The sequence below is a fragment of the Sciurus vulgaris genome (genome assembly GCF_902686455.1).
Source record: "Sciurus vulgaris genome assembly, chromosome: 1".
Lineage (NCBI taxonomy): Eukaryota > Metazoa > Chordata > Mammalia > Rodentia > Sciuridae > Sciurus > Sciurus vulgaris.
In genome coordinates this window covers 148,222,353-148,249,753 of record NC_136461.1, presented here as the reverse complement: position 1 = coordinate 148,249,753, position 27,401 = coordinate 148,222,353, and the positions used below count along the sequence as shown (strand labels likewise).

General features: G+C 35.2%; 1 protein-coding gene across 11 annotated transcripts in view; it reads left to right on the top strand.

Moving 5' to 3' along the window:
• EYA1 (EYA transcriptional coactivator and phosphatase 1) overlaps positions 1–27,401 on the top strand; it is a 314,781-nt gene that overhangs the window by 198,163 nt on the left and 89,217 nt on the right. For 9 of the 11 annotated variants that reach the window (XM_079111714.1, XM_079111722.1, XM_079111721.1 and 6 more), the window contains 3 exons: positions 3,487–3,624; positions 21,445–21,527; positions 21,943–22,129. In XM_079111714.1, the coding sequence (XP_078967840.1) occupies positions 3,487–3,624; positions 21,445–21,527; positions 21,943–22,129 (408 nt within the window). The remainder of the gene's footprint in view (positions 1–3,486; positions 3,625–21,444; positions 21,528–21,942; positions 22,130–27,401) is intronic. The other 2 variants (XM_079111719.1, XM_079111718.1) reach the window with 1 other exon arrangement.

Sequence of the window (27,401 nt, the reverse complement as noted above, 5' to 3'; positions counted from 1 at the left end):
ATTTATCAGATGTCCACCTACCTTTAGGGAACTACACAAGGAATTCAACAAACTCTTGCTCTAACTTGGGGGTGGTTGTGTTATCAAATTTCAGCATTATCAACCATTACAAAAAGGGATCTATGTATCACCTCCTGGACTGCACTTTGAAGAGGCAAATCAGGAAGCACTTAAAGTTCACATGGTCATTTGTTCCTTCCCACCTGGAGATTATCTTTATCTTGGTGTAATTTAACTCAATTGTTACAGGGTCAACACCTGTAAATTAAAAATAAATCCAGCCAAATCCCAAAGTTCAACTTAAAAAAGCCTTCAAGTTTTAAAATACCTCTTCTTCCATTGAGTCGTAATTATTAAATACAAATATATGAATGACTGCATTTTATTAAGAAAAAATAAACTGGTGATCAAGAAAAAGTAGATGGACATTAGAGAAAGAACTAGAAGAATAATTCTGTTCTTGGTGAATTATGTATACATTATATATATATTGAAATATATATATGCACCATTATTCTTATTATAATTCTTCTAGTATTATTGTTTTATAACACTTTTTTTCTTCAGTATACTGAAAGAATTGATGCTCTTTTAAAGCATTTCATTTATAATTAGAAAGTAAGTTACTTTATTCCTTTTAATTCTCTTTACCTCAAATTGACCATATATAAATTTCTTATAATATATATATAGAAATAAAAGTCTAAATAATATATAACTTCAACTTTTGTAGTTTTGTTACAAAACTATCCAAGCTTGGACTGAGGATGTGACTAGTGGTTAGGTGCCCCCTGGGTTCAATCCCCAGTACCAAAAAAAAAAAAAAAAAAAAAAGACAACTATCCAAGCTGAATGTTATTTATTTATTTATGTGTTTTTAAAAGCAGACTTCAGAAGCCTTAAGATAGGTTTTCTAAAATCATCTTTCATTTTCATAACTTATTCAGAGTTCCTCATAACATTAAATATAGATCAAATTTATCTGTAATTTTCTTTTAAACTACTCTTGGGATAAAGGGAAAAAAAAGGTCTGTGGTTTGAATTGTGCAGTTTTTATTCTGTGATAAGAATCAAGGCAATCTCCAGTTTATATGCTCAACCTTAAAAAATGATTATTTGAAGTGCAAATGTACTTTCCAGCACACACAGTACTAAAGTACTGTCCACCTACCAGTGTTCCCATGGGAAGTCATTCTGTCACTGCTTTGGCTGCCAGCCTCAAGCTTCCTGTTTCATTTCTACTCCCCATGCCGTTGGGCTAGGGGCTGAACATCCTTCTCTGCCAATTTCCAGGCTGTGGGGCAGGATCTACTTCCATTCTAAACCATTAAATGAATGGAGGTGTTGTCTGAGAGTTATTCCAGGAGGGTTAAGTGAGCACAGGGTGAGATGAGAAGAGAATCAGAACTAGCAGAATGAGAATGGGGGTTTTAATGAGACAAGTGGGGATGGGAGGAAGTGAGAGTAAGGCTCAGTGGTAAGAGCTTTAGTGGCAGAGGTTTTGCATGATTATTAGTCTCCTGGACGTAGATCTCAATCCTACCATTTTCCCACCTGCTTTTTATTCATTTTGGGCCTTGGGTGCAAGGATGCTGATCTGAATTTTGTGACCCAGGGATTCTGTTTGTCTTGGGCTGGTGCATAGAACAATAGGCAGGCACCCTTCTCCCCTTTGACTGATCCATCAAGGAAGAGCACATAGTTTAGAGTTTTCATTGCTGTTACTCAAGGTCCAGATAATCATAAAATTTTGACTTTCTCTAAGGATCTATACCCCTTTATTTTTTAGATAAACATGTTAAAAATAACCCCTAGAAGATAGGCATAAATTTTTGTAGTGAAAATAATAGATCAATGGAGAAGAACACTTCATTCTGTTGTCGGCTGGATCTGCTTAGCGTCTACCACGGAAATGAGTTTGAGACTTTGTGGGTATAAGTTACATAGATTGATCTGACTGTGGGTGTTTTCTACCTCTTCCTGCTTTTCTATAGCTGTTCTGATCACAAAGTATCCCATTCTGAACCTCCAGACCAGAAACAGATGTAGCAGGTGAAGGCTCGAAGCAGGTCAGGACAGCCTTAAGTAGAGAGAAGGGGGATGTCCCTACTGGTGACATCATGGAAAGAAAGGGAGTTTCTAGAGTCATCAAGCCACCTGTCTTGGACCGATGTTTTTCCAGGGATCATTTACATGTATGAGTTATTAATTGGTTTGGAATTGCTTATACAGGGAAAATCACATTTTTAAGAAATGTTAAGTTTGTGCTAAGCCTTAAATGTAAAGGTACTCAAAGCCTTAAATGTGCTAAGCCTTAAATGTAAATGACGTACTCAAAGATACTCCAGAATTAGAGGCGGCTCTCTCATCCAAGAGTCAGATTCTTCCACTGCCTTTGGCAATTACCTAACTTCATTCTACTGATGAAATTCCCCTAAAATGGAAATAAACAGTAAGACTACTGTGTATTCTAGATCCTAAAGATATCATTTATCTTAAGTGCAAAGTAAAATTACTGAAAAATGTGACTTCTCTTGGCAGGAATGTTCCTCTCCTCCCTCTGTGGGAATTAAGGACAGTTGTTAACTTTCATGACTTTAATTATGATTCAGAGCTGAGCCCTAAACCTCAATGCTGCCAAGTCCCTAAAATGAGGGTGCCAGCCTGGTGCTGTGGGAAGTCTTTGGAGACCACAAATACATTATTTTATATGACTATATAAAAATACAAATTTGTTTTTATGTAATTATGTAAAAGAGTGTACTTTACATTCTGAAGAATTATATTTGAATATTTGAAAATAGACAAGAATGGAAGTCCTGGTCAACTTCATTTGTTTATAAATGGCTCTGCTGTTTTACAGGATTCAGCTCTTTAGTACGCTCCTTCCTTTCTAGGGGGGTCTAGATATTCAGGAGAAGGTTTTCACCCTTGCTGCTTAGTTCTATGCCCAGCATTGATTGCGTCCTCTGACTTCAAAATGAGTTGTGCACTACCATCAGCTTTGTGGTAGAACAAGTAAAAGAAAAAAGAAAGGAAAAGGAGGGAAAAGAAAAAAAAAAAAAACACTGTGAATCACTTTTTAGGAAAAAAGAAAAGAACAAAACTTATTTTGATTTAACATAGTAAATTTGGACTTGTCTACCTAACATTTAATTATAGCTACTTCTTGGCTATGAAAGACGATCAACTCTTACAAAAAAGAAGTATAGAAATGATATTCCTGTAGTTATATATTATAGAAAATTGGATGCAGGAAAATGAGATCCACGTGAATAGGCATTCAGGCATTCAAGTTGGATATAATCTTAGGTTTTTAAGGATTGAATTTGTTCTTTATGACTTTTGCTGTGAGCACATATACCATTTATTACTGAGATCAGATGCGAGAGGATTTGTGACTACACAAGTTGTAGGAGTGTGTTTTTGTGTGTTTACCAGCTTCAGAAAACAAACAGATCGATAAGCTGTCACTAACTGATTTAGGTGCATTGTGGGCAGGCATCAAGACTGAAGGAGGATTGTCACAGTCTCAGTCACCTGGACAGACAGGATTCCTCAGCTATGGCACAGGCTTTGGTACCCCACAACCTGGACAGGCTCCGTACAGCTACCAGATGCAAGGTCTGTATATATCCTGACGCTGCTGCTTCCCTTCACCCTATAGCTGATAGCTCATGTCTACAGCACAGTCTGAGGTGCCAGGTAGATAGGGGAGGATGATGGCAAGTGGGCTGGGCTCAGAGGCAGGATACCCACCTCTAGTTCGCATCTTCGCTTACCATTACGCCCAAATTTCCTTGTTTGTATCATTAAGAGGTGAGACTGAATGATCTGCAATGTTCTTTTGTAAAGCTCAAAAAATTATGATGTTCTCTGCCTTTATGTCTTCTATCAACTAAAAAAAAAAAAAATAGAATGAAAAATTTTAAAAAGTCAACCTTGTAAGAGGGCGTGGTGTGGTACAAACTAAAATTCTTGCACTTGATGTTATCTACCAACTTTTCTAAAAGGGCTGTGTTTCTTCATTTTTATGATGGGAAGGGGTTGGGGAGCAGCAGTCACATCTCTTAGAAACTGTATGTGATATGTGTTGACTTAATCATTTACCAAAGACCAGGAGATCACAGTTATGGCTGCCCAGATCTTCAAAACAATGCTTCCAAGAACCAGTCAGTAGGCTCTGTTTTTGAAGCTGTAGACAAAACATAATATAAGTGCAAATCAAATGGAATGACAGCTCAAGTCCATGTTCTCAAAGCTCTTTTTCAAGAATACATAGACCTGACTTGTAATTAGCAGATTATTATCATGCAAATACATTTATAGCATGCTTGAGATAAGTCTCACATAATTTAAATGTTCTCTGAATAGCTTGTTTTTACTAAAGATCAATTTAATAAACCCCCTAATAGTGCTCAGCCATAGTTGAGTTAAATTCCTGATAAACTTTTTTTGATGGGGTTTTTTATGTAGCTTTTATCTTTTTGTATATTTTATTCTTTATTACACTAATGATATCTGTTTATTGCAGATAAGTTAGAAAATACAGAGAAGTAAAAATAATTACAGTTGTATCACATGTTATAATTTTGTTACGTATTTTTCTAGGTATACAATAATAGAGCCACATTGTATAATATTTTGCAATCTGCTGTTTTTGGTAACAAATACATTGCAAACATCTTTGAACATCAGTAGGTTCTTTTCTATAGTATCATTTTAATGACTACATGGTATCGATAGATATTTAAATAGTCCTCTATTGGACATCTAGAACAATGCTATGCATCTGGTCTTATTTCATTCTTTTCATTAAACTTATGTGTGGAATTTCTAGGCAAACAATTTTTATATCCTGTTAGGGATTTCTTATATATTTATGCACAAAAAGACTGTGTATTAGATGCACGCATTGGATGATATCTAACTTTGAAAAATTGTCATCTTTGTAGGTACAAAATTTTGCTATTGTTTTTATATGCATTTTTTTAAACAGTGGAGGAAAACGTTTTTTCTTGCATGGTGATGTTCATCTTATTATTTCTCAATATTTTTTAGTATATGCTACATTTTCTAAATTTATTTTTTATCTAATACTTAAAGATTGTACATATTAGCGGGGTACTGTGTAATATTTTGATGGATGATGTTTAAATCATGTTAAACATATTTATCTCCTCAAACATTTATCATTTATCATTTAATTTTCAAAATCCTTTCTTCTAGGCTTTTGAAATGTACAGTACATTATTGTTACCTACATTCACCCTACTGTGTAATAGCACACCTGAACTACTCCTATCTAACTGTAACTAAGTACTTACCTTTGATCAACCTTTCCCCATCTTTCCCCAGTCCTATCCTCCGTGGCTTCTGATAGCCACCATTCCACTCTCAACTTCTATGAGATCAACCTCTTTAGATACCACAGATGAGAGAGATCATGCAGTATTGTCTTTCTACGCCTGGCTTTTTTTTTTTTTTTTTTTTTTTTTTTTTTGCTTAACATATGATCTCCCTTTCCATCCATGATGTTGCAAATGACTGAATTCCATTCTTTCTATGTCTGAGTAGTGTTCCATCATGTATATGTGCCACATTTTCTTTATCCATTTATCAGCTGGTGGTCACATAAATTGTTTCCATTTCTTGGCTATTGTGAACCAGGCTGCAGTGAACCTGCCTTTGACTATATATCCAGTAGTGGGATTGCTGGTCTTATGATAGCTCTATTTTTAATAGTCTTTGAAAAACCTTCATACTCTTCTTTATAAGGCTATGCTAATGTTCATTCTCAGCGACAGTGTGCAAGGGTTCCCTTTTCTCTCTGTCTTCATCAGCACATGTAATCTTTAGTCTTTTGAATATAGCCTTTAATTCTGGGGTGAGATGATACCTCATAGTGGTTTTAATTTGCATTTCCCTGATGATTAGTGATGTTGAGCACTTTTTCATGTCATTTTTCCATGATCACTTTTTATACTGTTTTATACATTTATTTTTAGTTTACCATTTTAAAATGAAAAAAATTTTTAAAATTTCATTTTCTTTTTCATTGTATAGTAAGCTAGAGTTGTATGGGGCAAGATCCATTAAACTTTTCACATTTGGTTTTGCTTTTGGTATGAGAAGGCCTGCACTACAAATTTTGATATTTTCAGTGGCTATAAAATAAAGCTGTCTTATAACAGATAGCATTTATTGTTAGAAGGATGCTCTTTATGTGCCAGATTCTAAAACTTTTAAGCTGCCATGGAAAAGAACTTTATTTCTATACATGCTGAATATCAATTGAGTGAAGGCTAAAAAAGAACAGTGATGGAGAAATTTTGTTAATGAATTTAACAGTCCTGGGCTCTAGTAATGAAAGGGATCATGAGGCAGACAAGGTCTTTTTATAGAACTGGTAGAACTTTCATGCTTGTCAAGAAGAGAGATAGTAGGTAAGCAACCAAATAAATTATACCATTGTAGATTCTTCCAGGAGCTATGGGGGAAATAAACAGGACATCATAGTGGGCCCCATTGTCCACTAGGCCTCTAGGCCTCCTAAAGTTAAGGCAGCAGATGAAGTTGCCCTCCCAGAACAGAGGTACCCAATGACTGGTTCCTGGGCCTGAGTCCATCTGCAGCCTCTGGTTACCAGTCTGCCACGAACTAAATGCAGAAATGGAGAGTTAGCATTTTTAACTTTTCAGTTAGTTGTTAGTAAATTTTTATTTGTTAAACCAAATAATTTTTTTTAAAAAATGGGACTTGTATTCTATCTTTGTGGGAGTTTCATCCTTTTAGTAATGTATTATTATTGTACTTTGCTCCATTGTCAATTCTAAAGGGTTGGGGTAGGGGGAGAAAGCTGATCCTTATCTGGGATAGATTGAGAAGTACAGGTTGAGAACCCTTCTCTGAAAATACTTGAGACCAGAAGTGTTTTGAATTTCAGAGTTTTTGAAATATTTGCATGTGCATAATGAGATATCACGGAGTTGGTACCCAAGTCTAAACATGAAATTTGTTGTTTTATATTCACTTTCTATACATAGGATGAGAGTAATTTTGTATAATCTTTTTAGCATACCTGTGTTTTGATTGTGACCCATCATACAAAGTCAAATAAGGAATTTTCTATTTGTGTCATGTTGGCACTCAAAAGGGTATAGATTTTGGACCTGTTTGAATTTTAGATTTTCAGATTAGGAATGCTTAACCTGTATTGAACTTGAGAGTTACTTTTTCATCCAGCTCATCTCCCAGATTAAAGACTCATGCAGCCAAGACACTTCATAAAAGAACAGACCAGCTGTCAGAATATAGCACAGTGCTTAGTGGAATGGAAATGAAGGAGGGGAAGAGAAACTTTATTTGGGAGGGAAAAAAATCTGTTTTAAAAAGAAATAGGGACATGTGTAGAAAATGAGGCACTGCTTTTATGCTTATAGGTTTTGTTGTATCTGGGCATACTGGATAGTGCATTAAAACATTTTTTTTTTTCTTGTGCATTCTCTATTTGAATCTATTTGAATGACCTTTCCAGTGGGATTTTAAAACTCATTTTTTTGTAACTGAGGTATTATTTTATATGGATGTTTCTAAGATGGTTTATTCATTTAATTTGAGATTATTGGATATAATGACTTCTGCATATCAAACCATATGATAATATGTTATTCAGCTTGGAACTTATCTTGCATATACGACAATAGATAAATGTATACAGTATGCTGTAGAATGCTGATGGCCAGATTTGGGTGTGTAATGAAATTCTAATTAATATGTACTCTTAAATGCACTGTGAAAAATACTTTGCCATTATTCAGCGATTTTTGTGTGTCTAGTTGTGGAAGTCTGTTGGCCTTGGAGCATCTTTTCAATACATGTTTTTTCAATACGGTGATTCTGTTAAGGTCTAAAATTATTTTAAAATATCCTCTAATTCTGTTAAGCCTAAATGAATAACAGTGATTTGTACATACAGCTTGAATCCTGGATGACAACATATCCATTTTAGTGATCTGGGGTATTTCTATCTAACCTTTTCTCCAGGAAGATCTTTAAAATATAAGGTGTGATGATTAGATCCTTAGAGGTTCAGCTTCTAGGATTTAATAGTAATAGAATTTCATAATAAAAGGAGAAATATTCTAGTAGCCTGGGTGACTCAAGCAAACTGCAGTGTGATGTGTGAGCCTCCCTGTGTGCTGTGCTGATGGATTTAAAGCATGTGATGATGACCTCTTTGGTGCTGTCAGACTTAGAAGGAGTGGTCTGAAGACATGGAAGGCTTGTGCCCTGGGAACTGTAGAGTTCTACAGCTTGACTGCCGGTCAATGGTTCAGACTTTGCCTTCCTGTGGTTCTCCAGCATGAGACCGGACTTCTTTACCTCTCCATCTCTCATCTCATGTGCAGAGATGACACCTACTGCCACTGTTTAGGGTTCAGTTGAACTGAGATTTATCTTTGTAAATCAATCTGACCAATACGTGGTACTTTGTGAGAATTCAAATAGTTGTTTCCATTCTTACTGTTCTCATTGTGGTGATGATGTGCTTACTATTACTATGATTATTATTTTTAGTTACTGTAGTTTAACTTTCTGGGTTAACTTCAGATTAGGAAGCACTACCTCCTTCCTATTTCCCAAGTGGCAGGAGGTAGGGGGGTGGAGAGAGAGGGGGGGGGGGAGGGAGGGAGGAAGGGGAGAGGGAGAAGGGTGTGTTCACATACATGTGTATGAAATATTATTATTCTAATATGTATAGTAAAAATAAAAAATATATATTTAAAAATGTTTACCAACAAAGAGAACTTAACCCCATAACCAAATAAGCACAGAACAAAAAAGCAAAACAAAATAAAGAAAAAAGAGCCAGATCTAACTAGAACCAATTTTCTGTCATAGAAAAAAAATTGCTGTCAACAAAGGTCAGGCCTTTTGTACGTTATACAAAAAAAAAAAAAAAAAAAAAAAAAAAGGATAGAAATAAGAGGAAGCAGCCAAGGGCACAAAGAAGAAAATCAAAAGAGAAGTCTGCACTGGAGAGTGGTGATGGGGGTGTTGATTGGCGGGAATAGTGGGGAGCACAGAGGAGCCATTGACAGAGAAGTAACTTGGCTCTGCAGTGTGGGAAAGAAAGAGCATCAGCCATGTCCCTGTACCGCAGTCATTTCTGCAGTCACATTTCTACTTTGAGTACAAGGAATAAATGGATAGAAAGAAGGAGCAATAGCAGTTTAAGTATCAAATTGTTTAGCTTAGAAGATTAGGGAGGAAGATGGGAGGGAATGTGAAGCTCTGCTCTCTAGAGGGGGAAAACTCCATTCACAAACAGCAAAATAACAGATATTTATTGAATACTTCTTATAAGCCAGGGGCTGTTTTAATTATTTCACAAATATTTCATCTTTATAACTCTGAACAATGACTTTATACTATATGAACCTGAATATTCTGAAGAATGCATAGAAGCGGCGATTCATTGAGTTTGTATAGCATTCATTTTTATACAGGTTGGCCACTCAGAATCAAGCTGGGGAGTGGTTTAACTTGACCAAGTCTGCCATGTTGTACCATATACCCAAATACAGTAGGCTCTTATGGTAAATAATAAAATACAAACGGTACAAACAAAATACATATGGTATTTGTATGTTCTGAAGGGCAGACTGCTCAGTAAAACTGAGACACTGCATTATGCATTAGCTTTAAAACTAAGAAAAAAACAGCTCATGGAGCTCTAGAAACAGTTTTTAGAGAACTCATTTCCTAGCACTGTCTGTGCTCCGACAGTTTCACTGCCCTTAAACCCCAGATTTAATTGGCTGTTTGTGGTCATTTTGCCACTGTGGAGCTTCAAGAGCTGGGCCATTCTTATTTGGTGCCCTCATTTTGTCCAGATGATCCTTCTGGACCCTTCTTCTCCAACATTCAATACTTCTGTTGTGGCGAACAGACTTCTGTGAAACTGGTACATGCCACTTTAAGCCAAAGATCAGGTTTTCGTTTTGCATGTACTAACCCAAAAATCCCATGAAATAAAACCCCAGTGATTAGGAAATCTGATTGTTTTCACCTTTGCTGCAAGATCACTTGAAAATTCTCTTTCTACTTTGATTATTTTGCACATCCAGGGAAAGATTAGAAATTGAAGTTCAGCTGAGAAAAATAAAGATGTTCTTGTTCAAATGCAACTATAGAGTTTACCCTGAAGAAGTGAAATTCTTTTTGACTTCTTATTCCCCAGTATTCATCTTGGTGTTTCTGGGAGAAGGTCTGTAATGGTCTGAGCAGCTTTTCTTCCACATAGCCTTGGTAGACCTTTTGTAGATGAGCTACATGAGGGGATGGGAGTGGAGGGACAGGGTATTTATAGAGTCAGTAGTGCAGAAAACAAAGTGTGTTAGTCAGCTTTTTTGTTGCTGTGACAAGAATTCCTGACTAGAACAACTTAGAGGTGGAATGATTTATTTTGGCTTATGGTTTCAGAGGATTCGGTCCATGGTCAGTTAGCTCCAAGGCAGGAACAAGGCAGAAAGGCATGGCAGAGGAAAGCTGCTCAGCTCATGGCAGCCAGGAAACAGAAAGAAAGAGAGAGAGAGAGAGAGACAGGGGTGGAGTGGAGGGTTAGGAGCAAGATAAGTCCCCAAAGGCTTGTTCCCAGTGACCTACTTTCTTCAACTATACCCTACCTCCTAGTAATTCATCCAGCTGTCAATGGATTAATCCAACAAATGGATTATTCCACTGATGAGGTAGGAGCCTGTTTGATCCAATCATTGTTTAAAAGCCCCACCTCTGAACCTTGATACATTGGGAACCGAGCTTCGAACACATGAGCTTTGGGGGAACATTCCAGATCCAAACCATAACACACAGTGGTTTTAATGCTGTTCACTATTCAAAGGGCACTGACAGCAGATCAAAGTGGGTGCTAAGTGTGAATGTGCATGGGTGCTATACACTTGCATGCCTATACATACATATACAAGGGAAGAAAAAACACCTAGGAGAAACTGCTTCAGCCTCTGATTTACTGACTCATTTCAAAGACTGCTCAGTGTCTCATAAACAGTCTTTATTCTCTTTTTATGTAAAAGAGGCAACTGACTTGAAATCAAGCTTTTAGTTATGATTTTCTTTTCAAAAGCACAAATGTATTTAGAAGAGCAAATTTCTCTTCTAAATTCAGGGGAGAATGCAGGCTATCTAATGAGGAAGGTGTCTTTTGGGAACACATTCAAGGAAGAATGTGGGTCATCTTGAGAGTGAGATACCTTTGTGGGTAAAGTAAGGGATGCACATCCAAGAATGTGGGCCATCTCCAGAGGGAGAGACAGCATAGTAACAGTTCTTTAAAATGCAAGTTCTGGAACTATCACTGGCATCACTATCCACTTAAACCCCACATACCAGATAGACTGGTAGTTCCATCTAGTACAGAAAGCAATAAACTCTTTTCATAATGATGGTTCTGAGACATGTGAGGAATATGAAATTTTGCTTAGCAATCTGTTGGAAATAAGGAAGTATGTGCACTTGCAAAATTTTTCACATACACAAACAATTAAAATTAAGTCATGTCACTTAACTGATTAAGGCTCAGCTTTGAAGAAAATCCAGCTTTCCATAATAACTTGTTCTATCAATTCTAGCTGAAGTATCAACCATTTTCATATTTTTATCTCCAGTATTTAGTATCACTGTGTCTAAAACAAACGTTTGTTAGCAGATAGATTGCTCAATCTATACCTCAGTGAACATTAGAAATGAAGATTCATAAAGACTTGTGATCTTCATTTGAGGAAATGAGTTTTGAATTTAGCATAATAAAAATTTCAGTTAACTTTTTTTTGTGACAATATATTCAGAGCAATCTTCCCATGTTCACATTAGCAGAGAGAGAGCTGGCTGGTGGCATCACAGAACCATCACATGGAGGTACAGAGTGCCTTTCTATTTTATTGCCCCCAAATAGCAGTGATGATATGGGATATTCCTGACATTCTACCCTTGGGTAGGTGTCAGGATTTGCTGTGATAGGGGGAGGGGCTACACAGATGTACATGTACTAATCGCAGGCTGTGGAAACTGCTTTGTTTATTTTCGTAGGCTTTATTGCTTTCAAAGAGAAAAAAATAACACAAATCTAACTCCCTCTTTGGATATAATGTTTGTTCTGCTAAAGAGATTGGGCTTCAAGCTAGTGAGGGGAAACAATAAATCAGTGCCGGGGTTTGAGAGGGGGTACATGGGAGGGCTCATGAGTTAACCACTATCCACACCTCACCCACTCCTGGCTCATGATATAGTGAGAATGATCTGAGAGCATCACCCTTGTGTCCTTTGATCTCATCTATAGCTTTTCAAATATATAGCTGAACTGTTTTTATTAGTCATTCAGAACCTCCAAATTGCCTAACAAAATGTACTGTTAAATTTAAAAATTTTTTCACTATCTACAGAAATGGTATTTTTTTAATAGAATTATTTCAAAGAACATAGCTTTAGGAAAATATATGGTAAACCTCTTTTATAATCTGCTGTGATACAGCTTTTGAGATTTGTGCTTTCTGGCATAAAATGACATGATAGGGTTGGAATTGGAGAAGAGCTATTGTTGCCTTCAGTGGTGTTCAAATATTACCCTTAATTGCTTTGCCAGTCTATTCATATTTATTTTTATTTTATAGATCTTGACTTTGATTTTTTAAAAAAAGTGACAACCTATTTCAGTTCTTTTGGCATCTCATTATTTCAAGTGTTGAAAATTATATGTAAATCTTTGTTGAAATCCAGGTTTAACACTCATTTGTGCCCAATATCAATTTTAATGTCTCCGTGAGTTGTTTTTAGTTAAAATATACAGAAATATTATCAAGAAAGATAAATGTAAAAGCCCTACAATCTTTATTATCCAAGTTAAAAATTCTCTTTGAAATAGCTGGATAAAAAGCTAAGGCTGGTCCTTTAAGATCCATCTTATACAGAAGGGGACAAACCCTGGTTTTCAATAGCCCATCTGGCCCTCTGAGGCTTTTCCCCAGGGATCGGTACTAACTTCTGCCACATAGATCGCACCCGATGATGGACATAGCCCATGGCAAAGAGGCCAGGGAAGGAAAGCAAATGGACCTCTGTGAAAATACACGAGGGACAGACAGCATCCTGCTTGCCAAATAAGTGCTAGAAAATGCTCTGAAACATGGGAAGCACAGACAAGCCCCAGCAGGTTCCAGCATTCTTAGGTTGACTGGGATTCTGGCTTTTAATGTGAGTCCTTGTTCTTTGTGAAGTAGACCTTTGACCTACATGTTACTCCGCTTAAAAAAAAAAAAAAAAAAGTTTTTTTTTTTTTTTTTTTTTAAGTTACAGCTGGACAATGTTCTCAAAGTTGAGTCACATACAAAACATTGATTTAATATCTCATGTTAAAAATCAACACAGGCTATTTTCTTTTTTAACTATGAAAAAGTAGAAATGTATTGATAAAATTGGGGGGTTGTTTTTAAATTTGCAATTGCTTAGCAGCTACAGAACTGGGTGGTTCATACAGAATCTTCTAGTGAGACTGTTTCTCGTTTGTTATGGTTGACAAGGCTGCTACCCTTTTGATGGTGACAAGAAGAAAGCAAAATCTTGTGATACTATTCCTGGGTAACTTGATATAATTTGCTTTTAACTTCACTAGCCTAAAAAGGAGTTACAGTGAAGTTCTTTTTAGAAATTAAATAGTTTGATTCCACATTTGTTTATTAAATTTTTTTTTTGCGGGGAGGGAGGTTACTCGGGATTAATTGAATCCAGTGGCACTTAACCACTGAGCCACATCCCCAGCCCTTTTTTAAAAAATAGTTTACTTAGAGTCAGGGTTTTGCTGAACCACCTACTTAGGGCCTCACTAAGTTGCTGGAGCTGGCTTTGAACACATGATCCTCCTGCCTCAGCCTCCTGAGTCACTGGTTTATTAAAATTCTTAGGTGTCATTGTCTCTATTCCTAGTGTATCTGTGATTTTACTTTTATGTAACCAAGAGTAATCCTAATTCTTATAATATCAAATTCCCTTTCAATATTAATGAAAGATAGAAGTGACATGGTAGATTAGAAACCAGCAAACTGAATACAGAGGCTGTGTGCAAGGAAATTCTCATCCTGTGCACTTCTGAAATGAAAGTAAGGATCTGACTCACCTATCTCATGAAGTGATGTTGTAAGATGACAGATGTGGAAATATCAAAATATAAATCCTACAAACAGGATGTGAACCAAAGCAGTTTTAAGGGAAAAAAAAAAAGCAAAGCTAGGCGCATCACACTCTCTGACTTCAAAATACATTACAGTACTGTAGTAACCAAAACAGCATGGTACTGGCATAAAAACACAGAGATGTATGAAACAGAAAAACAAACCCAGAAATACATCCACACACCATATACCACATAGCCAACTGATTTTCAGCAAAGGTGACAAGAATACATATTGGAGAGAGGACAGTTTTTCAATAAGTGGTGGTAGAAAAATTGATACCCACATGCAAAATAATGAAACTACACCCCATCTCTTACCATATATGAAAATCAGTTCAAAATGGATCAGAAACGTATGATGTTATTGCATTCTGAATTTGAACATTTTCATATGCAAGCAAGACTCTTATTTTCATACTTATGATATGCTACGAGTATTTGGGTAAAGAGCCTCTTAGGCTGCATCCTCACTGTAAGAAAGATCTGTATTCTGATAGCTGGATCAACATTCAGTTAGGATGTCCATTGTGGTTGTGAAGTCATCTCTGGCTCTCGTGGTACTTAAGCCAAAAATCAGTGAGATTTTATGAGCTATTAAATATCCATAATGCTTAATCCATTTAAAATTTTATTCTGGAGAGTCCTCCTCCAGAGGATACTTTTAGGTTCTGCATTTAATTTTCTTCACATAATTTCAATCTAATATTATGATTAGTCTGTTTTTTCTTTATCTATTTTTATTATTTTAATTACACAAATTTATGGAATATATAAATAATTTAATTATTAATAGTGTGCTATTTTGATATATGTATACACTGTGTAATGGTATAATTTGATTTTTAAAAGATAACCCTTTGTATAAAATTGAGTTTAAAAGAAACCAGAAGTTTTCTTTTAAAAAAGCATATTTTCCAGATGATATTTGAAAAGTAAGCTCAATCATTATTTATTATTTCCCACTTTTGTTAAATTGCCGAGCAAGGTAGCTGATGATTTTTTCTCTCTTGATATCTTTTGTGACCCTTAAAGTTACCCTTCCAAACTGACTATGACCACCCTCCCCCACCATATTAAAAAAACAAAAAACAGGCAGTAGAAAGGTCTCCTATACATACATCTGATCCTTTAGGATCGTAGTATTCTCATTCAATCCTTCAGTTACTTAACCACACTGGATCGAATTCTAAAGCAACCATTCTGTCTCCTTGAGCCTAGATGAAGCCCTTCAAAGACACAAGTCAGACTTGGTTTATCCATCTCTGTGTGAGGCAGACAGGGTAAGTATAACAAATGAATTTAAGGGCTTAGGGTTAGAATGAAAACAAGACGAAGGAGAACTTTGTATAGCACTGGTCTAATGAAGATGTCAATTGTGTGGTATCAATTATTCGTGAGCTGGGGTTCTCAGAAGATAAAATCAATACAAACAGTCACGGGAGGCTTATTGGGAAGATAGGACTTGAGCTAGACCTGAAGGATGGGACACTGGGGACTGACAGAAGTGTGCAGTGAGAAAAGTGAGACTAAGGTGAGTTTTCAGGAAAGCATGACCACATCCTGAGTTCATGGAGTAGGCCTTACACGGGAGCCTAAGGAAACAGCCTGGTTAGTATTTTCTCTTCTGCACCCCACCACCCCCAGCACTCCACCCCAAGGCCAGCCCTCCTCATCAGGCCCAGATTAACATGTGCATCCTTGAATTTATAATAGCTCTCCCTCCCATCTTTAAAAGGAGAATCAGAAGCATAACATTTCCTGTGTCCCAGGATACTAATACTAACATGCTGAACTTTCAGATTTTTGGATTTTTCCATTAAAGAATGTCATTTATTTTCCTGAACTATTTTTCTTAAACAAATGACTGAGAAACTTCCATGGCCCACCTTCAGACTCCCTCCCCCTTTTCCCATAAACCTTTCCCTCTCTGATCATCTTGTGACAGAGGACCTCACTGTATGTCAGGAGTACACTTCTTGCCCTTTTCTGTGAAGCCTGTCTTCCTTCCTAGTCTCACCTGGTGTCTTCACACCCTTCATATGGTGCCCAAGGAGGTGATGCAAGTTATTGTTTCTTTGTTTTGTTTTCATGACTTGGTGGAATTTTTAAAGTTTCCTGAGGAATGAACTTCGTTTTAGTCTCCAAGCTCTGGAGTACTCATCCCTGTAGAGTTCCAGTCATTGCCATTGATGGAAATAACCTGGAAAGTTTGTTTTTGTGATTAGAAACATATAACCTATCCACTCATAGTATAAAATTTGTCTACTTTAAAACGAGGCCAATGGAAGAAAAGAAAATGTCTTTTAGAGATGTTCTGAAGAGATTTTTTAAAGTGTTTTAGAAATGTCTCCACTCTATGCCCTCCCAAAAGTATGGCTATGATTGTTCAAACAGTGAATTAGTGTATACGATTGATTGATGGATTGATTGATTGTACTGGGAATTAAACCCAGGGCCTCACACATGCTAGGCAAGCATTCTACCACTGAACTACATCCCCAGCCCACATTGTCATTTTAACTACTAGGTTAGAAGGTATCTCTTCTCCTGTTCTGCATTGAGCATAAGTTAATTTAAGACTCTTCCAAGAATTACTGGAGTATCACTTGATTCAATGTCTGCCAAACTCCTTGATCAATAAATAATGGGTTCTAAGTGGGAATTCTGTCTACCTTGGGGAATTTTTATGATTTTATGTGACATAAAAATATCAAATGTTTTATCACAGGATATTTCTGCTGCATGTCATTTATCTGGATTTGATATTTCACATAAAATCATTTGTGTCTAGGAAGGAAAATACTTGTATATTATTTTGCTAAAGGAATTATTAACATTAAGCCTGATTCTGTGACCTGAAGTTAAAATTGAAGACTCTTGTAAGTCCAACAGAGACTTTCAGGAAATGGATCCTCTTTCCTGTCTCCCCTATAGCATTCAGGTTTGGGTCTGGTGTACAACAGTCTTCTACACAAATGTGCTTCTTGCTGGCTGCATAGGGTGGGTGGCGGGCTTAGAAGCCTGTGCTTTGCAGCCTTCCTGAGGGCATGGTCATTGCTGTTTTGCCTTTGCTTTTGGGCATTCTAGACTTTAGTGCAACCAGTGCTGGCACTGAAGTCTATTGGAGCAACTGTCCCAGTGGGAACTTTTTCTTCACATTATCTTCATATCAGCTCAAGATCCCCAAATGCCTCACACAGATAAACTATGAGAGATTCAAAGACTTTTGTGTGTGTGCAAAAAAAAAGCTTATACCTGTTGCATGTTTTTGAAGTACTTCCTAAAACATCTACTGAAATTGGTACTAAAACAGGCACTGGAGAGAGGCCTGGGTAAGTGCCTTTCAACAAGTAACATCTGTTAACTTGGAAGCCATTTGTCAGCTATATTTTGAATGTGTTGGCTTAAAAAAAAAAGAGAATTATAAGAAAAAAAATCCTTGCAATATACAGTAGCAATTAGGTGCTTCCACTCTGGAGCCAAATGGCTTCAGATTGAATCCCACATCTGCTCATAACCTTGAGCAGTTTTTGCATCTGTAAAATAGAGAATGAGCAGATCTACTTCGTGGTGTTTGTGTGGGTGTTGGGTGGTTGTAAGGAATTAACAAGCAATAACAAGTAAAAAATACTTTATTTGGGCTCAGTGTCAGCACTCAGAAATGTTTAAGTTTTGTTATTATGACTTCTATTTTTCTTTTAATATACATACATAGTATAATATATGTACATAATATATTGTATAGTATATAATATGTACATAATATGTGGTATAATACATATGTACATAATATCCCTTATACACACATATATGTAGTATGTGTTGCCCATGTTGGATTATGAAGTTCAGTAGAAGTTAGCCAGATTTGACAGGAGGAAGTAGGAGCCGTAAGAGTAGCATTAGAAGAACTGCGTGGTGGTTCACTAGTGTTAGGTTGGAATGTGTATCTGGGGAGGGGGTGGGTTGCTGGAAAGAGATCAAATAAGTCCAAAAGATAAATAGAGACCAGACCAGCTAAAACCTAATAAATAAGCCCTAGTAAGGAGTTTGACTTTTATCCTGGGGGCAAACCAGGAGCCACGAAAGGTTACTTTTTTAAGTAGGGGAGTGACAGGATCAGTCATGCACATTAGGGAAAGATTCTACTACTTTTGCAGAAGATGAGCTAGCGAGGGCTGGAGGATGGGAAGGAAACCAGTAATTGAGACTGTGGACAAAATCTAATGCTGGTAGCCTGGACTAAGTGAGCAGCTCTGTTTGCCTAAGTCCTACGTGGAGGCAGGTGGAGCAGACCTACAAATTTGATTCTGGTGGTGAAAAAACTAAAATGGCTTGATTCTCTAGTAGGTATGTTTCTCCCTAAAGCAAGTGAGATCCTTTTGGAAGTTGCATTAAGCCCCTGAGGCCACTGGGGTGCCATTAAACTCCTGCTTCTGCACACTAAATGGAATGGAATCTCAGCCTGAACTCAGCCAGTAAATGAATATAACTTATGTTGAATTCCAGCTAATGTACAGTCTTAGAAGTAGCATTAGTCTGGAAAGTCACTTGGGTGCCATTTGAAGTACTGAACTGTGATTTACTTGGTCATACCCTAGTGGTCCATATGTGCCAATATAGCTTCCATGGTCTTTTCTACTTAGTTCCAAGGAATAACTTCTGGAATGAAAACATCCATTTTGAAAACATATTTTCTATATCTTATTAATTTTCTTGGTGAATAGGGATTATTGAGGTCAGTATTTATTGCTCAAAAATGTATCATTTAAATAAAAGTAGCAAGTCATAACCTAAAAATGTGTAGTTTAAATGAAAGGAACAGGTCATAACCTGAAGTAATTTTTCCTATCAAGTACATATAATAGCTAAAGTTAAAAAAGCATACCCTTATCCAAAAGAAATTTCAATTTTATTTCACAAGGAATTCTCATTATGTATAAATTTGCTGTATATATGATGTCATTATTAATAAATTATTCTCTGATATACAAATACTTAAGGAGTCATATGCCCATGAAGTGTAATGTTTAAAAAAAAAAAACAAAATAAAATTATATCATCCTGATAAGTCCTGTGAGGTCCCAGTCTATGTCATGGTCACATTTTTATTCCCATGAAATCATCACTATAAGCCTGATATTTAATATAGTTTTTGATAAGTATGTGATTATCACATGTACATGAGCTTATTATGGAAGACTGTCTATTGGGGTCCTGCTGTTTGTGTTGGATTATTAATACTGTGAAAACTCTCTTTTTTCTGAGATAGGTAGTCTGGTGACTTTGAACAATAAATGTACAAGTAAAGAAGCCTCAAATTTGAGTCTGTGTGATAACTAAACTTGAAACTACCTTAGGAAATATTTTTCTTTCTTAATAAAAATAACTTTCTAGGATCAGACTTTCAAAGTTCATAGATGCTTAATAAGTAAATAGGAAAATAGATATGCAGAGAGCTTAAGTCATACCTATCTAATTTGAGGAAGTAAAAAGAGGGAAAAATACATGAATATGGTAAAGAATTTGAGAAATGTTCACTGGAACACATAATAATAGTGCCTAATATCTGTGATAGCATGTTCATTGGGCTTCCTAAAACATTATTTGATGTTTACAAACCATCGTTTGTAGATAAGGAAATTGTATCTTAGAGTGATTAGGTGACTTATTCAAAGTACACATAGCTCACAAGTGATGAAACCAAAACTCTAATCTGTGTTTTCTGACTCTTGAGTCAGAATATAAATGTTCAGTAGCCAGTAAATAATTGGAATATACCAACTACAATGTTTTATACATAAATCCACCAGTAAATAACAAGTGCATATCAAAGACTTCCTCCTTGATCTGTCTACACACATATTGCCTATCCCACTAATTTGTGATAAAGACTTAGTTTACTTTTTAAAAATGGCATTTATTTCTGATTACAGAAGCAGCACAGGTTCTGAGTAGGAAAATTTGAAGTGTACAGTGGCTTAGTGATCTTACACAACCATGGATGGAATCTTTTAGAGATAATGTGAGATTTTAGTGCTATTAAATAATTTTACTCTCTAAAAAGGATTTTAAAACAAGATCACTCAAAGTATTTTTTGTCATTTAGTTTTTACTTTCACAAAAGAATAAAGAAAATTTTGCCATGTTATTAAACATCATTGACAGCTTCATACTATTTTGTTTTCTGAATAACATTATTAAGCACATTTTCTGTGTTTTGTTCTTAAAAACAACACTGAAGAACATCTTTGCAAACTATCTCTGAATAAATCCCAAATCTCTTTTTCTCAGAATAAATTTCTGGCAGTAAAATTGCTGGGTTAAATGGTATACAAAATTTTTTAGTCATTGCCAGACAGAAAATTTTTGCCTATTTAAATCCCCATTTTGCAGATTAATACCTTTTTTGTACAGTTGCTAATTCCTGATCTTTGCAGAAATCTTTGCCAAAAGCATTATCAAAAGTAGCATATTTTTGTTTTGTACAATTTAGCATTTGATAGTAAATAATGTGAAAAGGAGATTAAGATTAGCTTTTAGGTTGTGTCCTGCACAATGTCTGCTTTTTATTGAACAATTTGGACATTCAGCATATAGAATGTTATTTTCACAGCAGCACATGTAATAGATAAAACACTAAGCGTGTTCCTCTTTGATCTTCATTGTTTCAAATTCTTCAAGTGTTGTCATTTACGCTTCTGTGAAACGTAATAATGAAATAGCTTTCTCTGTGGACCATTATAATGAACCATATAATAATGACATATGAAAACATGTTAAGTCCTTGAAAATAGCCCTAGAGTTTCTGAGTTAGCAAGAATCTGAAAGAACACCTAATTAGATCCCTTCATTTTAGTTTATACATATTTATGTAAAGATCTAAAATATCTTGCTACATTTTACAAATTGAAATGGAAAATTCAGTGTCTGATATTTTTGCACATGTGTATAGTTTGTCCTTAGTTTATGTAAGTTACTCATGGACTCAAAAATTGCAACTTCTTCACTATTTAATTCTTTGTTATTTGGTGACCATGATCAACCATTATAAGAAAATAAAATTTTATTCATGGCAATGGATTCTAGTGTCAAAGCTCAAATAAACTCCCAACTCTGCCTTACCTAAATGGTATTTTCCAGTAGTCACATTTTTCTACATAGTTTAGTAAGCTATATTTCTTTTCATTTTGTTTTAGGTAGCAGTTTTACAACATCATCAGGATTATATACAGGAAATAATTCACTCACAAATTCCTCTGGATTTAACAGTTCACAGCAGGTAACTTAAAAAGCCAGTTCAACTTCTGAAATATTTTTAAATACAACATGATTTTATTATATAAAGAAAGATCTGTTTATATTAAACTGCAAGATCTTTCCAAAGCTTTTTAATAGGTTTTTTTTTTTTTTTTTTTTTTTTTTTTTTTTTTTTTTCTTAAAAAAAATCTCTTTAGCTGTCTCTTTTGGTATGTCATTTGGTTTTCGCATTGTTTTAATTTTGTAAGTACTGCATCATAGAAGATAAATGAAGAATGTATAAAATCTCACCTAAAATTTGCAAGTCTGAGCTCTTGCAAGAAGGTGTGCTTGCTATTATGAATTCAGAAAAGACAGAACAACATTTATAATTGTACTTTTGAATATAAGAAAATCAGAATTTTGACAGATCATTCTTGTGTGTTTTAATTTGGTAGGACTATCCATCTTATCCCAGTTTTGGCCAGGGTCAGTATGCACAGTATTATAACAGCTCGCCATATCCAGCGCATTATATGACAAGCAGCAACACCAGCCCGACGACGCCGTCCACCAATGCCACTTACCAGCTTCAGGAACCTCCATCCGGCATCACGAGTCAAGCTGTCACTGATCCCACAGCAGGTAATTATGTACATTTCATTTGTCCTGCGGGCTATATTTTCCGTGGCTTAAATGCATTTTTCTACATTCATGTACTCATGCATTGGTTGTATGGTTTTGGCAAGTTTCAGCAAAGACTAAAGATAAACAAAATTATACACATGTGCAAAAATATCATCATCATGGGTTTAACTATTTGTATTTCCTTGAAAATTTTAATATAAAGTATGAAAACTTTGAAAGCACATGAAATAGATATTTGATTCATTTTTAAATACAATCAGCATTCAGGATTTTGTGTATATATACATAAAGCTTTTTAGACTTATAATTTGAAATATTTAGCTATAATTATAAATAAATACAATTTGTTGATAAATAAATGACATTCCCTTGAATTTAATGTTTATCCTAATAAAATATTTATTATTTTTCATCAACGTAATACATTTGCTAAGGCTTCAAAAGACAATTAGTATCAAAGGGATGATCATGGAAGCCACAGATCCCCTCCCCAGCCCTTCTCTACTCGGGGTGTTCCGTGAGCTTGATAACAGTGTGCTTGAGTGTAGGCACTGTTCATAGTTCTGCACAACCCTTCAGAGGCTTCAGAAAATTTCCCTACATGGAATCCTTGATATTTCCCCCTCCATTGGTGTATTTTTTTAAATAACTCTTAATGTCATATGCTTAATTTCCTGAACTGTTCTTCAACTATATTTCTTACATTCTCTCTCATCCTTCTCACCTCCTTGTCTTAACTTTTAAAAAAAGGTGGTCATTCCTTTTATGGAGTATGAGATAAGCTATTATGCTCAAAAAGTCAGAATTTTTTCCTCTTGCCATATTCCCAGAGCTAGAGCTGCTTCATTGCTACACGTCAGATTTCAGTGATCTTACATGGAAAGACTTGTCCCTAACTAGGGAGCTAATTCTAGCTGGTTATCTTAACTCATGAAAAAAAGTGTTCTATCTTACAGATGCTAATTTAACTTGTGACTATGGGATTGTTTTGTGTTAATAGATTCCCCTCTAAAAAAGTGTTCTATGTTCTACCTTTTCTCTCTTTTTAAAATACAAGCAGATATTGCTTTATTGTGAAGGAGGAAGTTACATCATTCTTAAATTCCTCCTCCAACTAATTTCAAATTCTCCTGCATATTCCAGCTTTAAACATTTTACCTTGATCACTGTATTCTATTAATCTGTATTTTCAGAAAACTCAATTGATAGTCTTTACTTAGTTTGCATGTGTAAATACAACATTCATGGAACTGAGTATACTTGTCTATCTGCTTTTATTTAGATTTCATGTCTGCATAATCGCATTGAAGCTAAAGTCCATTACTGAGTATATAGAAACTTACTGTAGACATTCTGGTAGAATTTTCCTGTCTACTTCCATCAACATCATACAGGAATTGTGAGGAAACATGAAAACTTGTCCCAACCATAGGGAGATTGTGTGGTTTCATATGCACCTTCTGTGCCATTCATCCATTCTTGGTTAATAAAAGAGTTTTAGAATGGGGATAACTGTGTGAATGAGAATTAGTAAAACATCACTAGGGTCAGTGAAATAATGAGACAAGGAGACAGAATTTTATTTAATTCACAACATTCTGTGAAGGGTACAGTACAAATAAACTGGTGAAAACTTAATGCCGTTGCTTAAATTAAGGATGATGAGAGCTTTGCCATTTTGTCATATCATAGAATTTGTCTTGCAAACCTGACCTTGTCCCAAGTGAGCTTTACTTGTTCCGTGCAATAGAATGGGGGCGACTGGGCACAAAGCTATGCCACACGAGAAACAATACAAAATCACAATTTTCAAAAGGCATGTAACTTTATTATAAGAATAAATGCTGGGTTTTATTTGAAAACATGTTTAGTGATTTCAATGTTTTTCTGTATTTCTTTATGGCTACAGAGTGGAATTGAACTGGGGAGAAAGTAATTTTCAGATTTTTTATAGTCATTGCTTCTCACTAAAATCAATGTGCAGGGATTCCTTCTTATGTTACACAGTCAGAAGTGAAAAAAAAAAATTGCTTCAGTTACCACACTGGAAAGCTAGCTGACTGACTGACTAACTAACTAGCTAGCTAAATAAATAAATAAATAAAATAAAATAAATAAATAAATCAAAGAGTACAAGTTCAGAGAAGTGTTGGCCTGGGTTTTATTTGCTTTATATTTGTGATGAGACTCAATTCAAGCTAAGTTTTTTGGCATTAATTTGCCTTTCTTACTAGTCATATATAAAATGCAAGGCTTGTTCTTAATGAAAAGGAAGTTTTGATAGTAAAGCACATAAACCCATTAAATAGAAGATTAGAAGAGTTTATAACCTAATGGTTTTTGTTTTGAGATTGAAATAAAAATGTAGTTAAAATAATGTTTATTTTTTTAATAAGTTCAATTGTTTTTCCCTTTTAATAATCTATTGGTATTAAAGAAGTTAGACACTGTTTTCTGATCTTATACATGACCGGGTTTTAGCCTTCCTGTTTCATCATATGACTCAGACAAATCTATAGGGCAAGTGTTCCTCCTCTCGTCCTCCATGATGCCTGTTCTCTCGTTGGTCAGAGATCTGTCATGTCATCATCAACATACAAAGATAACCTTGTAAGGTTATTATAGGACAAACACATAAGGATTCATTTGCTTTTTATTGTGGATTTTAAACTATTTGAAGACTAAGTGTCTTTTTAAGTACATGATAATATGAAGTATTACTTGTAAGCATGTACTGCCTCATGAATCTTTAGTTAAGAAAATTCTTTTAATGTATCTATAATTAGATATTGAAACAACATTCTCCTTTTATAGGTGTATTTACTACATTAAAAATGTACAACTTGAATATGAAAATTTAACCTCAGATTTTTAGTCTATTTAAAAAATAAAAGTTCTTTTGCATCATTTTTTAAAAACTGAGTTCTTCAGCCACACCATTGATGATCCTAATAAAATTACATCATCTGGAAATACATAAGAATTCGTTTACTTTGAGAAATTGAAGGTGTTATCTGGTCATTGAGCAAGATTTTAATTTATTAATTGGATTAAAAAATTATGCCAATTGTGGGTATATTGTCATGTACCTGTAGCTCCAGCTACTCAGGAGACTTAGGAGGATCACCTGAACCGAGGAGTTTCAGATCAGCCTGTTTTACATAGCAGGACCCCTCTCAAAAAAAAAAAAAAAAAAATCAAAGAAATTCATTCCTGTTCTTCAAGTAGCATTGCTGACCTCTTGGGACCCCCAACCCCAAGATGAAGGACATCTTGGTTGCCTCCAATTTAAGTCCATTATGAATAAAACTGCTATAAACATTTACATGCAGTTTTTCGAATGTATGTCAGCTTTCAGCTCACTTGAATAAATACCTAGGAGGAGTATTGTAAAAACTGTTTTGCTTTGGAAGAAACTGATAAATTATATTCCAAAGTGACTGAACCATTTTTCATTCTCACCAGCAATTAATGAGTTCCTGTTGTTCCACGTGTAGTCAGCATTTAGTATTGTCAGTATTATGGCTTTAGGCCATTCTCTAGAGATATGCAGTGGTGTCTTGTTCTAATTTGCAATTCTCTAGTGACACAGGGTGTTCAACATTTTTTCATATGCTAATTTTCTATCTGTATATCTTTGGTGGGGTGTCTGTTCAGATCTTTAACCTACTTTTTATCCAGGTTATTTGTCTTCTTATAGTGAAGTTTTAGGAATTCTTTGTGTATTGGACAGAAAGTTCTTTATCAGATACAACTACTTTTTCCAAGTCTGTGGTTTGTCTTTTCCTTCTCTTAACAGTGTCTTTCCTAGAGGAGTTTTTAATGTTAATAAAGTATGGCTTATTGATCTTTTTGAACAAATTATGCCAAAAAACTCATTGGCCACCTAGATTTAAAAAATTCTTATTAATCATACACACAAAAAACTCAAATGTGTTACTATTTAGATTTTGTAGTTTTGCATTTTACATTTAGTTTCTAGTCCATTTTGAATTAATTTTTTTGTAAGATGTAAGGTCAGGATATAGTTTGTTCTTTAGCATTTACATGTCCAGTCATTTATAAAAAAGACTATTTTCTCTGTCATAATGCATTTGCTCCTTTGTCAAAGATCATTTGACTATATTTATGTACTTCTTTTTCTGGGCTTTTTTATTCTCTTTCATTGATCTATTTATTCTCCAGTATCACAGTGTCTTGATTACTGTAAGTTAATAGTAAGTCTTAAAGTTAGAAAATGTCAGCTCTATGACTTTGATTGTGTCCAAAATTGTGTTCTTTTCTGGGTCTTTTGCCATTCTGTCTAAACTTTAGAATCAGTTTGTCATTATTCAATAAGTAAATTTCTGAGATTTCAACTGGAATTTATTTGAATTTATAGGTCAAGTTGGGATAAACTGACATCTTGGCAATATTCTTACCCATGTGAATGAAATCTCTCTCCATTTATTTAGATCTTTGATTGCTTTCATTGGAGCTTTGTGCTTTTCCCCACACAGATCTTGACAAGTTTTTCTACATTTATACCTTTCTCCCTCCCATCCTTTTCTCCCCCCATCTTCCTTCTTTCCCTCTCTATTTCTCTATTCCATATCTTGGCACTTATGTAAATGTTGTTATATAAGAAAGCAATAGACTTTTGTCTGTTACTTTGTACCCTGCATCTTTGCTATGATTGCTTATTAGTTCCAAGAGAGTTTTTGGTCATTTCTTTAATATTTTCTACATAGACAATTGTAATCTGTGAACAAAGACAGTTTTTTTCACCTTACTTCGTATGTACTTTGTTTCTTTTCATACTGCATTTGCTAGGACTTCCAGTATAGTGTTGAAAGTTGAATGATAGAAAGAACATCTCCATCTCATACCTGATCTTTAAAAACATCTTTTTCTCACTATTAAGTAGGATGTTAGCTATAGGTTTCTTTAGATTCCTTTATCAACTTGAGAAACTGCCCCTCTGTTCCATTTTTAGCTTATTGATGTGATGGATTTTCAAGTGTTGAACCAACCTTGCATGCCTGGGATGATTCCACCTGGTCATGTCACACAATTCTTCCTAAATTACTATTCCTTTTGTTCTTCCTACCATTTTTCTGCTATTTTGTTGAGAATTTTTGCATCTGTGTTTATGAGAGATAGCTGTCTACAGTTTTTATATTCTGAAATGTCCTTGTCTGGTTTAGTACTAGGGTAATTCTGGCCTCAATGACTAAATTTGGAAATACTTCTACTTCTGTTTTATGGAACAGACTATAGAATATTCAAA